The 14,366-nt window shown below is 43.4% G+C and overlaps 2 protein-coding genes across 3 annotated transcripts in view; one reads left to right on the top strand and one right to left on the bottom strand.

Annotated features, from left to right (window-relative positions):
- The window catches only part of intu (inturned planar cell polarity protein), a 47,058-nt gene that overhangs the window by 1,341 nt on the left and 31,351 nt on the right, over nucleotides 1-14,366 (bottom strand). For both annotated transcript variants that reach the window (XM_080451223.1, XM_080451222.1), the window contains exons 11-16: nucleotides 12,591-12,809; nucleotides 10,954-11,046; nucleotides 10,222-10,668; nucleotides 9,320-9,414; nucleotides 6,163-6,352; nucleotides 273-412 (exon numbers count right to left, since the gene is read on the bottom strand). In XM_080451223.1, the coding sequence (XP_080307349.1) occupies nucleotides 273-412; nucleotides 6,163-6,352; nucleotides 9,320-9,414; nucleotides 10,222-10,668; nucleotides 10,954-11,046; nucleotides 12,591-12,809 (1,184 nt within the window). The remainder of the gene's footprint in view (nucleotides 1-272; nucleotides 413-6,162; nucleotides 6,353-9,319; nucleotides 9,415-10,221; nucleotides 10,669-10,953; nucleotides 11,047-12,590; nucleotides 12,810-14,366) is intronic.
- On the top strand, nucleotides 2,084-3,134 carry LOC308102125 (apolipoprotein A-I-like; the record flags this gene model as incomplete). The annotated part of the gene is made up of 3 exons (XM_080451729.1): nucleotides 2,084-2,123; nucleotides 2,480-2,630; nucleotides 2,903-3,134. 3 exons carry the CDS (start codon nucleotides 2,084-2,086, stop codon nucleotides 3,132-3,134), a joined length of 423 nt encoding a protein of 140 aa, XP_080307855.1.

The following is a 14,366-nucleotide window of genomic DNA, read 5'->3' as shown; positions in this document are numbered from 1 at the left end:
TTGCTCAAATCTTTGCTTCTGGGGGTCCCTGGAACAAATATTTTCAGATGGGGGTCCGTGGGCCAAATACATATAATTTTGGGGGTCCTTGACATGAAAAAGTTTGAGCACTGATATTATATAGCAACATAGGCGTTTCAGAAAACTGTTAAGATTTAGAAGACATTTGTAGAATCGTATCTCAGGTCTTTTTTAACTGGGGGACCCCCCCGGGAACACCCTCAAGGGCCCATGGGGGTCCCCGGACCACACTTTGAGCACCGGTGCCTTACCCAATGACCCAGTAGGTCATGGTAGGAGCAGGTTTCCTCTGGTCCGTCCAGTTCTCAGGTTTGCACTGGAATAGGACACCGTGTTCCTTCACGGGACCCAGACCCTGACTTCCCTGGGTTCTGTCTGCTCCTCGACGTCCCTGGAGCAGAGAAAACACAACACGCACATGAGCAACCACACGTCTCTACTCCAGTGTTAACCCCAACCTGTGGTTCATTCATAATCGGCCTCAGACCTTGCTACCTAATAGAAGCCCGGTCCGGCCAGCCTGTGTTTCTGCGGACTACTAGATCAGAGCCAAGCAGTTGTCCAATTCTCTCCCAACTTGCTACAAAAATCGCTCATGGCTCTGGCTAGGCAACCATCTACCTTTCCACCTTCACATGTGTCTCCACTTCAAATAATCACAAAATGTTTACCAATTTTCCCCATATTGTACCCTGTAGGCGGCGCGAAACCAAAACGCTCGTCCCAAAACACAGTCGCCCTGTGGCAAATCTGGCGGTATTCACCTGGTATTAATTCCTAAACGTAACCTCAGTAAAATGGTGCCAAAACCTAACCTTATTCCTAAACATAACCTCAGTAAAAATATGGCCCTAAACGTATTTTGAACCTTATCCTCAGTAAAACAAATACAAGAATACAGGAACCGCTGGTCCGTGAAAAGAAATGGGGGCGAGCGTGTTTTGGGGTGAGTATTCCGGTTACCAACACAAGTAGTCCATTTCTACTCTCAGATTTAAATGAAGACTGAGGCTGGTCATTGTCTGAGAAGGACTTTGATCCAATAGTCTCATCTGACCCTGTGTGGAGGTTATCTGAGTGAAGTCCATGGAGGTTGCTGACCCACCCAGGGTCCTGAGTTGGTTCTTGATCCTTGAACAGTGATTACCACCGGGCAAAGTGATAAGGTTGCAGACATTTAGGTTCATTTTTGAGAGACATCTCTGATAAGGCACTGCTGTTTTTAAATGTCATAGACATCTGGTGTGACCTTTTTTTTCTTCCACCTGCGGGGGGCAGGGAGTGAGTACAGCTGTCACACAAGAGAGGAAAACAAGGAAAAGGATGTTAAACAGATCTTTCAAAAGATCCATTTGAATTCAGTTGTCTTGTTAAAAGGTCAACATTGTGGTCATCTACATTGCAAATAATCCACACACGCCTGCATTGTATTATCACAACTTCACAAGATGACTTGTGTGATGACATGTTAGTACAAACTATAGTTATCTTATACAATTGACCCAGCATAGACCCCCTAAATTAGTTTTAAAATATTATTATTTTATTGCCCAGGTATGTTGGCACATACAAGGAATATGTCTCATATGAGGAATTGGGCTCATCTTTGTGGGCAAACTGCACAAATGCCAAGGCAGACATTTAAAAGGTACAAGGTTATGACAGAGTAATACTGAAATGCTTGGTAGTAAGTGTTTCTACAAAAGTGATGTTATTTGGAAAGCAGAGTAACTGAAAAGGGTGTTGAAGCATGCTCTATTTACATGATACAATTCTAGGCACCAGAGGATAATGACGTGCAGTGGCATAAGTGATAACACGTGCAGCAGGGAACACTACGGGGGACTTTGTCCATCAACGCAGCTATAAAAGTTCCACAGTGACACAAACACCTGTGCCGGCACATAGACAAGGATAAGCAAGCAGCCTTTATACGAGGTAAGATATTTTATAATAATACAGTCATGTCCATCAAACCATGACTAAATGATTGCCTTCTTAATGCAAGTTAAACAGATTATTTAAGAAATTGTATTTTCATCTTCCTCAGCCAACATAAATCATGAAGGTTTTCGTGGTCCTCGCACTTACTCTTTTCTCTGGTGAGTAAACATTTTTGAAAGCAGGCAGCCTACAGACATCTGTTAGTTATTGTAACTCAAAATATGAATGCATCATATAACAAACAGTCAACTAAACTAACTAACGAACTAATGCAAATATAGTGTCGCGGTCAGTGTTGCCAGATTCTGTGAGAGAAACAAGCAACCGGGTCTAGGAAAACAACTATTTAATTTAAAAATAGCCGATCTACAAGCTCACAACGCGTCGCGATGCGACGCGTTGTGAGCTTGTAGATCTGCTATTTTCAAATAAAATCTTGGGGGGAAATTATAATAAGCAGATCTGGCAACACTGGTTGCGGTAACCTGTGGTAAATAATCTGTCTATTCTCCAGCTTGCAATGCCAACATCCTGTGGCAACAGCAGCCCATGGCCCAACTTGACATTGTGACAGATGCGTTCTGGGATTACGTCGCCAAGGTCACATTCACTGCTGAGGACTCTCTGGAGAGGATCAAACAGTCTGAGCTGGGACAGGAAATCAAGTAAGTCTCAATTTATAAGAGCAGCATGTAACACGGTCAACCTAACATTTTCACACAATAATGAAAGTATTCTCCAGACTCATGCCATACCTTTATAGCGGTATTTCTTTGAGCAACAATGAACACACTACTCTACGCAAATTATCGTACCATTATTTCTCAGCGCCTGAGAAAGCACTGCTGTGTGGACAGCTTATAGTAATACATTCATCTACAGATGATGGTTCTTTCATTCATGTACTGACATGGTACAATTGTCTGTCTCTGAACAGTTCTAGGATTTCTCATAGTGGTGATGCCGTGAACCAGTACATTGTGGCCCTGGGTCAGCAGGTGGCTCCCCTGACTCAGGACCTCCTGGCCAGGCTTTCCCAGGAGGCCGAGCAACTGAGGGCCCAGATGGAGGCAGAGCTCAACACCATGAGCGCTCAGCTTCAGCCCTACACGGAAAACCTCCAGAGGCAGGTGGAGGAGCTGAGGAGAGATTTCTTTTTGATTGATTGATTGAAACCTTTATTTCAGGGAAATCCATTGAGACCAGGGTCTCTTTTTCAATGGTGCCCTGTGTACAAAAAGAACGTTTACAACAATGGTTTTACATTCACTTTTCTGTGTGGAGTTTGCATGTTCTCCCCGTGTCCCCTAGGTACCCTCACAAAAAACATGCAGTAATCCTGGTCTCTATACTGCCTCCCCCTGGTCAGCCGGGGCGCCTGATGGAGGGGAAAGGAACTGGTTGGAATAACGTGTTCCTTCCACGCGCTACGCCCAACCGGGGAAACACCCCCCTGTCAGGTGATAAGAAGCAGCCTGCTCACTCCTCATACGTTGAAGGAAGCATGAGCTCAGTTCGGGGCTCTCCCCAGGCTGGCAGAGGGAGAGTAGCGCCCAGGATTACAGCTTAGGCATTGGCACTGGGTGAAAAATAAGGGTTACAAAATTGTGGGGAAAAACAAACAAACAAACAAACAATGGTTTTACAGACATGACAAGGACAACAAGTGCAATGCAAAAATGCTATATTAAAACCATATATTACACCAAGCAGGTGCATAGGTCTTTTTTCAATATAAGGTCAGCTAAAAATCTTTTAAAAATAGCAAAAGAAACCATGCCAAACATGTTGCACGCAATCGTAACTTGCATTTTTGGGTCACTATAGTCAAATATGGTCTACATTTTAAGTTTCAAAAATAGTGAAAATAGCAGATCTACAAGCTCATAACGCATCGCGATGCCTCGCGTTGTCAGCGCGTAGATCTGCTATTTTCACGATTCATCATACAACGAAGCTTCAGTGTTGAAGAACACAAGTGCGTACCGTGCACGTGGGGACTTGGCTTTTGTGAGCTAAAATAAGAAAGTGGGACTCCAAGGGAAAAAGTTTGGGAGCCACTGCTCCAGTCCAAACTAGACTGACATCAAAGGGTTCCTCCCTGTCACTGTTTATTTGAAGTGTTTTTGTCTAGATTGTGTGTGCATAGCAGTAAACAACTGCTTCAATGTCAGGAATTTTCATTTGACCACAGCACGGAGACGGCTCTTGTTAAGGTCTTCTTCCCTCCATCCTGCATGATCCAAATGCCAAATGTCTGACCTACAGTATGTTTGGTCGCCGCCGGTGCCTCATGCTGAGAATAGCCAATCTACAAGCTCTCACTCTACAACCTAACGACACGTCGTGAGCATGTAGATCAGCTATAGTATCGGGCACACAGCACTGGCGCACACAGTTAAGTATAAGTCAGGCATTAGTATTGCTGGATCACAGCGTTGCATTCGACAAGGTCTGCCACAACATTAGACAGGCTGTGGGGATCTTCTGGCACCGTACCCTGAATCCTTCTTAACCCATTGAAACCGGGGAAGCATCAGTGCCATTTTAGATTTTAACCACTTTAACTATTGTTTTATACTTTGGCTATTCAAAAATAGCAGATCTACAAGCTCACAGCTATGAGCTCCATGAGTTTCGAGCTGGTGGGTCTGCAACTTGGGATACTTTTGTGTGAAGCTGTAGTATGATCAAGTAGGGCATTCATTTATTAAAAAAAAACACAAAAAGTTAAAATATGGAGATAAGAGGTTTCTGACCGACAGCGACAATATATATCTAGGATTAACCCATTAAGACCTGAGGCAATTCTTTAAAAAAAACAGTTTTTGGAAAAAAAATTTAAACCTTTTTTTTTCAAGATTTTTCAAAAATAGCAGATCTACAAGCTCATAGCGCGGCACTCGGTGCCACGCTATGAGCTTGTATATCTGCTATTTTTGAATAGCCAAAGAAATCTAAAGTGACACAGGATTTGGAAGATCTTGTCCACGCATTCATCTTCAGTGGACTTTACTACTGTAATGGTATCTTTACAGGTCTCTCCCATGAAATCGATTATACAGCTACAGTCGGTTCACTTGGTTGCAACTGCTTGAGTCCTTGGATCAGAGAAAGCGGATCATGATATCACTCACAGTTCTCACATTTTTACACTGGCCTCCCAGTCTGTCAAATAATATAAATGTCAAAATACTACTGTTGGCTTTATAAAGCGCCGAACGGTTTAGGGCCAAAACACATTTCTGATCTCCAGCTAGGCTATGCACCAGCACCGTCCAGTCTAGACCTCTCGGCTCATCTGGGACTGGGTCTGCTTTCTGTCCCCGGAGTCAAAACGAAACGTGGAAAAGCAGCATTCAGTTTTCATGCACCACATGCTGTATCTGGAACAAACTCCCAGAAAACGGCAGGCCTGTCACGACTCGCAGTTCTTTTAAATCTAAAAGCTGAATTTTATTTTGGTTTTTGGTCCATTTCCTGTGCTGCACTGTAACTGTATTCTGATATTGTTACCATTCCACCAGCCAACATGAGAGATACATATTTGCTTCTCAACTGGTTTTGTATTGGGACCGTGAATAATAAAATAAAATATAAAATATAATAAAAACATTATTTTAAAAATATACTAGAATACAGTGCCTTACAGGGTACGGCACTAGCTGATTGGATATTGTAACGCATCATTGCAACATCATAAAATCACAACATCTACGGTTTCAAGATCTAAGTTGCTTGTACTTCCCCCTTTTCTGCCCTCAATTTCCTGCCTCTCTAATATATAAAAACCAAAAACTGCTTTCTAGAACAGTGGTTCTCAAATTGGCGTCACAGGGACCCCCAGGAGTCCTCGAGGAGGTTCCAGGGGGTCCCCAGCAAAATGTGTCGATATAGGATCACAATCATTTTAACCCCTTTATCCATATTGTATACGTTGGCTATTCAAAAATAGCGAGCTTGTACATCTGCTATTTTTGAACATTTTTGTAAATGAAAGCGTTTTGAAATACTTTGAATATTTCTTTTTTTCTTTTTACACAAATCTTCTCTTCTGGGGGGTCCCTGTGGCACAAAAACCTTTTCAGATGTGGGCCCACGGCCAAATATATATATCAATTTAGGGGTTCTTGGCACGTTTGAGAACCACTGATTTCTAGACCTAGTTTCTAGTTGTGTAGTAGTGGTGTGTCTCACCCTGGGTGGGAGGCTCTGCTGGAAGGCAGCCCGTATGGAGAGGCAGCAGTGGTGGAAGTTGCGTATGAGCTGTGGGTGGATGGATCCGCTGAGCTGGGCCACCTCCCTGTGTGTGGGGGCGATGAAGATGCCCTGCACCGACTCCATCAGGACATAGTGGAACAGCGTGTTCTCTGCACCCGACGTCAGCCTATAGAAACAGGGGGTTTAAAACCCATTCAATCCGGGAACGCGTCTCTTGTCATTTTAAGATTTCTTTGGCTATTCAGAAATAGCAGATATACAAGCTCATAGAGCTTGTATATCTGCTATTTTTAAAAATTGGTGCAAATCTTTGAATACATTTTAAAGCGAACATTTGTAACTCAAATCTTTGCTTCTGGGGCGTCCCTGGAACTAAATATATCAATAAAATAATTCAATAGTTTTTTTTCAAAAATAGCTGATCGCACTATGAGCTTGTATATCTGCTATTTTTGAATAGCGAAAGAAATCTAAAATGACAGAGATGCGTTCCCAGATTGAAAGGGTTAACACAAACTTTTTCATCAGCTCCAGACCCTAAACACTTTGTGTGAGATGATGCGTTGTGAGCTTGTGGATCTGCTATTCTTTTGAAAAAAAATCCCCCGACCCACTGTTTGGGAAACACAGGCCACTTGAGAGTGAAATTGTAAATTGTAAGGCTTACTTAACAAGTAAGACGCGCGAACGCTGGAAGCGAACGCAGCTCGAAAATATTGTGTATTTACGGACTTGTAATCCGTGTTATTTCACCGTGATGGGGAGAGAACATTGACATTGTGTGTGTGTGTGTGTGTGTGTGTGTGTGTGTGTGTGTGTGTGTGTGTGTGTGTGTGTGTGTGTGTGTGTGTGTGTGTGTGTGTGTGTGTGTGTGTCTAAATTCCTGCACTCTGGCGCACTCGGGTGGCTGCTTACAGGCAGTGCACGCATGTGAGTCACATGTGAGTCACATGGGGGCATGAGCCAATGAGAGCATGAACACAGACACACGGACAGAGACACAACCTGAGCAGGGTTACATAGTAAGCTCCACTTGGTCCACTTCCGCGTTCGCAATTACTTACATAATGGTCAGCGAGAAGTATGTAAATTGCAAAATAGTTTATAAATCGCCTGTAATGATTAGCTTTTCAATAAAAATAAAAAAATCTCCAAATGCTGGCACACAGTCTCCTCCCGACATGTCTCTCTTCATTTGACCTATTAGTCGTTGCCAATTCCCCTCCATGTACAGTATATATAAATCCCTATCACTGCCAACCCCCTACTGTTTGTCTGGGGAGGGTGAAGACAATGTCCCCTCGACACGCATGGAGTCACCAGATGCCTCCTTTCACCCGAACAGTGAGGAGTTTCACCGGGAGGGCGTAAACGCGTGTGTAGGAACGTGCTATCCCTCCGAGTTCCACTATACTGCTGAACAGGCACCCCAGAGTAACCTGCGGCGACAGAGAACTAACCCTCCACCCTAACGGCTTCCCACCCACGAACACAGCCAGTTGCGGCTATTGGAGCGCCCGGGCCAAGCAGGAGGAACCGTGGAGGAATCGAACCCCTGTCTCCATGGTTGTGGTTGCCACACATTTGGCAGTGGCAAGTTTTGTGTCAAATATACAGTATAGCAGTGGTGGAAAGTAACTAAGTACATTTACTTAAGTACTGTACTTAAGTACAATTTTGAGGTATTTGTACTTTACTTGAGTATTTCCAATTTCCAATACTTTTACTTCTACTCCACTACATCTCAAAGGCAAATATTGTACTTTTACTCCACTACAATTATTTGAAAACTTTAGTTACTTTTCAGATATAAACTATGATATAATGAAACATACATTAACCATTTTAGCCCTATTTTATACATAGGCTATTTGAAAATAGCAGATCTACAAGCTCACAACGCGTCGCATCACGACGCGTTGTGAGCTTGTAGATCTGCTATTTTCAAATATTTAGTACTTTTACTTTTGGTACTTTAAGTATATTTTGATGCCAATACTTTTATACTTTTACTCAAGTAAATTTTTAATTCTGGACTTTTACTTGTAACAGAGTATTTTTATATTGCAGTATTGGTACTTTTACTTAAGTAAAGAATTTGAGTACTTTTTCCACCACTGCAGTATAGTAATAATATTTTGAACCAATGCCTCCCTGCTTGGCACTCAAGGATTTGATTGGGGGTAAGTCCCTGTGACATACTAATGTCATGTCCAGGGAGGGGGTGTACATCATGGCTGGGGGGGTGTACTTGTACATCAAGCCGCCTAACGCTGCAGAAACAGGAGATAGGATCCTGCCCTATGGGCCACATGGCTTGGCAAGGCTTACTTACAGTACTTAACCCATTTAGACCCGGAAAAGAATCGGTGTCGTTTTTTAGATTTCTTTGGCTATTCAAAAATAGCAGACATACAAGCTCATAGCGTGGCACCGAGTGCCGCGCTGCGAGCTTGTGGGTCTGCTATTTTGGAAAAATCGTGAAAATGTGTGCAAATCTTTGAATATATATTCTTTTTTTTAAAGCAAACATTTGTAACTCAAATCTTTGCTTCTAGGGATTCTACAAATGTCTTCTGAATCCAAACAGTTTTCTGAAAATGTTATATTGCTTTAATATCAGTGGTATCAAACTTTTTCATGTCAAGGACCACCCAAAATGGTATGTATTTGGCCGCCGACCCCCATCTCAAAATATTTTGTTCCAGGGACCCCCCCAGAAGCAAAGATTGGAGTTACAAATGTTCCCTTTAAAAATATACATATATTCAAATATTTGCACAAATGGTCAAGATTTTTCAAAAATAGCAGATCTACAAGCTCATAGCGCGGCACTCGGTGCCGCGCTATGAGCTTGTAGATCTGCTATTTTTGAATAGACAAAGTATAAAATATGGATAAAGTGGTTACACAGATGCGTCCCCGGTTTGAATGGGTTAATGAGTCAACCTTGATTTGGAGGTTGCCAAATTATTTTTATTTTCTGGCAAACAGCTGGCCAGCAAACAAAAAAGTTAGCTTCCTTCCCTAAATAGAATAATCTGGAAGGTCAACGAGTAAAAACAGAATGCGAGCTTGTACTATGAAGAGGCAATGAATGACTGAATGAAATATAACATTTCTGATCACCCACTTCATGGTGTTATACATCTCCTCTGTCTCTCTCTCCGTCAAGATCTTCTTCAGCGTGCCCAGGTAAAAGGGGTTGGGGTGTTTCATCCTGGGAATCTAATGAGAGACAAGGCACAACATAACACAGTCAACAGTGAAAAGTGCCTTTTCTGGGCATAGGTAAACATTTGGCAAAAATGGATGAAGATCTGTCGAACATCCAGCAAAAATAGCACATCTACAAGCTCAAAAGGCTTCGCAACACAGCGTGTTGTGAGCTTGTATATAGGCTATTTTTGCTATTTGACATACAAAGAATTTCATGCGGTTTATGTGGTTAAGCCTGACACCGTTGTGTATGACAAAAATAGCCGATCTCCAAGCTTGCATGATGCGTGACACCGGTATACCACGTGCATATAGACCACGGCTATTTTTTAGAATTTTAGCCTACAATGACATGCTCAAAATAGGGATGCCATTTGATGTGGTGGGGTACAAACAATGAATACAACAAGATCAACAAGGCTCAGACTGTCTATACATCTTTTGCTATTAGATGTGCTGTAAGAGCTGTTTTAAGTTTTAACGAGTGGTGATCATTGTTGTAACTTTACCGTTCAACGAAGGCAAAGAGTTGTAACTTTTGCCTTTAACAAGTAAAAAGAAAAGTGTGTGGCAAATTGGCAATAAAACTAGAGTTTAGATTTTATACTGCCGCCATAAATGTTAATGTATTGTACACCATAAAGTTGTAAACTCCATTAAGCACCAATGAAGCTTTGGCACCACAGGAAAACATTTTCTCCCTGTCGTTGCCCAGTTACAGCTGTTTGGCTCGATAGATCAAGTTATGTAACGCCACAGCAGTAACAAAAACAATCTTCCACTCTTTCATCTCAAAACAAAACAACCAAACCGTACCCTGAAGAGGCCGCCGCTGCCCCCGCTCCCGTCGGACCCCCCGGAGCCCAACGAGTCCCGCCGTCCGCCTAGCTTCCTGGCGGAGTCGGGGGTGGAGTGCGGGCTGAGACCCGGGGCCATCGACGACGACCCGGACCCCGACCCGGCGTCCGGCTGGCCCTCGCTCCCGCTGTCCGACAGGCTCCTCTGGGGGCTGGGCCGGCGAGCCCGCTCGCCGAACAGGCTCCGTCCCCGGGAGCCCGTCTGGTGGCCGGCGCTCTTCACCGCCCCGGCCAGCTTGCTGAGGATGGGCGAGGAAGAGGAGGAGGTCAGGCTGTCCAGGCGGTCGCGGGCGGCGGCGGCGGGGAGGAACCAGTCGGCGCAGGAGAGGCAGGGGGCCGGGGGCGCCGACAGACGCTCCTCCATCCCTCCCTCCAACGCCTCTAGCTGGAGCAGGGTGGCCTTCACCTGCAGGTCAGGATTACACCACCATACACTATATCAGCTATTATATATCTTTATGTCGTTGTTGTCGGGCAGAAACCTCATATCTCTCTTATTTGAGCTTCTAGATCTGCTATTTCCCCTATTTTGGAAGATGTTTGAAAAAAATATGAACATTTCTCAACACGGAAACAATCATGACGATTAAAAAGAATTGCGATTATGTCAAATAATTGTGATTAGACGATTATGTAATGATTGCGACAGGCCTAGTCATAGTGTAGCGTTGTTGTTGTTGTTGTTGCTCACCTGGTCCACATAGACACAGTCTGGTCCAGGAGAGCCCAGGGCAGGAGAGGCACATCCTCCAGCCTCCAGCAGCACACACTGCATGAAGTGTCTCTGACATGGAGAACACACAAGACTGTTGTTAACCACTTTACACCTGGCATGGAGAACACACAATACTGTTAATAACCACTTTACACCTGGCACCTGGTTCTCAAACTTTTTCATGTCAAGGAGGACCCCCAAATTTGATGTATTTTGGCCACGGATCCCCATCTGAACATATTTTGTGCCAGGAATCCTCAGAAGAGAAGAAAATTCTAAATGATTAAAATAAATCCAAAAACTGGATTTTAAAAAATTGCAGGATTCAAATAGTTGAAGTATATATAGGGCTGAAGGGATTAAGGTCTGTTTTGTATTTAAAAAATGCAGCTGTACAAGCTCACACTGTGAGCTTGTACATCTGCTATTTTTGAACAGCCAAAGTATAAAATATGTATAAAGTGGTTAAAATACTTGTGATGCTACATTAACTCATTTAGCTGGGAACCCCTTGGAACCAGCTCAGCTGACTCAGCTCTTGATAGAAGGATTATGTTGACTATGAAAATCCACAAGTATGTAGAGCCCTGAGGGACTCCGCTCAACAACGTATATGGGGTTAGGTGGTTAAGAAGGGAACCTCAATCAATCTCAGTTTACTGGAATGTGTGTTGTTGTGCTCAAACAATAACAGCAAGCCTGATTTATACTTAGCTGTGCAGCGGTGTCACGCAGCTAAGTATAAAAATAGTCACACAAGCTTGTAGTTCGGCTATTTTCAAAAGCTTTTTTCTACATTTTGAAAACTTCTGAAATGAGACATTCTGCATGATGAGTACTTTTACTTAGTATTATTCAGTATTATTTTGATGCCAATACTTTTGTACTTTTACTCAAGTACATTTTGAATACAGGACTTTTACTTATAACAGAGTGTTACCTACATTGCAGTATTGATACTTTACTTGAGTAAAACATGTGAGTACTTCTTCCATCACTGAAATCAGGCATAAGCGTAAAGCAGGAAGAAAAACCAGACAGACAGACAGACAGACAGACAGACAGACAGACAGACAGACAGGGGGGGGGCTGTCTGTCTGTCTGTCTGTCTGGTTCTGGGGGCAAGGTGGAATGATGCCAGAGAACTAGAGGGCACAGACACAAATACACCAAGCCGTATATACAGTATATCATGTTCAGCACATTCACTGCTGGGCTTGGTTTGAATCAGTGGATGGAATGCTTTGATTTGTGCACTCCAGTGGCTTAGCTCCTGACCATGGCTTCAGCCACAGAGACCAGCCGTCTCTTACTTTCGTCAACGCAGAGAGAGAGAGAAATGCTGTTGAAGTAATCAAAGCCACCAACCACCACCACGCCAGTGTCTGTGTCAGCTGTGTTACATTTCACCCGGGCGTTCATTCAGCGAGGACTGAGGACTCATGGTGTTTCTCAAGATATTTCTGGGGCTTTTCTGCCTTTATTGGATATTGGGGTCCCTGGCACAACATATTTTCAGGTGGGGGTCCGCGGCCACATACATATCAATTTGGGGGTCCTTGGCAGGAGTTTGAGAACCCCTGATCCGGTGTATTACACACATACACACTTACCAGTCCGACTATGAGCAAAAAGTGTCGGCCGTGAGGCTGGCTGTAGCCCGGTGTCACGGTGCCGTGGTGGTGGGCTCTGCACTGAGGGAACACCTCCCTCCAGACGACCAGCTGTCCCACGCGCTGCTCGGAGGCCAGGGGCAGCAGACAGTAGTGTTGGCAGTACAGACACACGTCCACGAGGTCCTCCTTGGGCAGGTGGTTGGCTATCAGGTAGCCCTTTGTAGTATAGGGGAGAGAAAGAGGCAGAGACGTTTACCCTGAGGCATGTGGTTCTCAACCTATAATCAGGCCGTGACCCCCCCAAAATAATCATATTTTAACAGGAGACCCCCAAAAATAATCATATTTGAACTGGGGACCCCCCACCCTGACAAGCACTTGGAATTGCAGGCATTACATTTAGACTCGGTTCCACAGATAAATATTGTGAAAATAGCCAAACTACAAGCTCACAACGCCTCGCACTTTGTGAGCTTGTAGATCGGTTATTTTCACAATATTTGCCTCTTTCTTATGTAATATTTGACAATTTGGCCAATTTGGTATCAAAAAGTCATAAAATTGTAACTTTATAAATGTGCAGATACCCTGTATACACTCAAACTGTACAGTATGTTGGTTTGTTTACTGTTGAGTGAGAAAACAATGTTGCACATTAAAGTTATCGTGTGGGGACCCCCCAAAATAATTTGGGCACACCCCTGGGGGTCCCGATACCCAGTTTGGGAACCACTGCCCTAAGGCAGTGTTTCTCAACCTTTTTCATGTCAAGGAAATCATATTAATATGTATAAAATGTGTCCAAAATATTCAAAGATTTTTTGAAAATCGACCCACTTTTAGAACCACTGCAGTAAGGGACTGTTTATGTTCTATCTAGCTTGACTTAACTTATGTCACCACATGTCATTTTTAACCACTTAAACCCTATATACTCTGTTGACCGGTGTCCCCCAGGGCTCCACACTTGGTCCCCTACTTTTTTGAGCGGTGCAACCGCTCCTATAAGAGGGTTTAGGACCCATCCGTGGTGAAAGTTTTTCTTTCCGTCGTGAAAATTTGTCTTTCGCTGTGACGCCATGCTGTGGAAAACACGCCCATAGGCTAAGCTTTGCAGGACGTGCTGTGATTGGCTAGCGAGACACATGATGAAATTAACTTCAAACTTCGCAGACGCGCTGTGATTGGCTAGCGAGACGCATGATGAAATTAATAATAATGTAAAAAATGTAAGCACGTCACTTCGCAGGACGTGCTGTGATTGGCTACCGAGATGCATGATGAAATTAATAACTCATAAATAGCACCGCTCACTTCACACTGGGTGTGATTTTTCCCCTCTAACCCAAATCTCTCTGCCGAAAATAGCCAATCTACAAGCTTGTAGATCTGCTATTTTCACTGAATGTGAATGCCCAGAATAGGGATGCGGTTGTGGTTAAGTATATCCAGTAATAAGGGGTTTGAGCTAGAAGAGGGCATGTGACATTTCTGGATGAAAATGGGCTTTTATACTGTACCTCAAGTTAGAGCCAGCCAATCAGACCAAAATGGAAAAATTAATAATAAACGTACTGTAAATCAGTGATTCTCAAACTTTTTCATGTCAAGGACCCCCAAAATGATATGTATTTGGCCGCGGACCCCTATCTCAAATATTTTGTTCCAGGGACCGCCAGAAGCAAAGATTTGAGTTAAAAATGTTTGCTTTAAATATATATATATATATTCAAAGAATTGCACACATTTTCACAATATATTTTTTGGGGCAGA

This window comes from Gymnoscopelus braueri, assembly GCF_963280865.1.
Source record: "Gymnoscopelus braueri genome assembly, chromosome: 15".
NCBI classification, from domain to species: domain Eukaryota; kingdom Metazoa; phylum Chordata; class Actinopteri; order Myctophiformes; family Myctophidae; genus Gymnoscopelus; species Gymnoscopelus braueri.
Note: the sequence above shows the minus strand (reverse complement) of the source record. Positions and strands in the feature narration are given on the sequence as shown.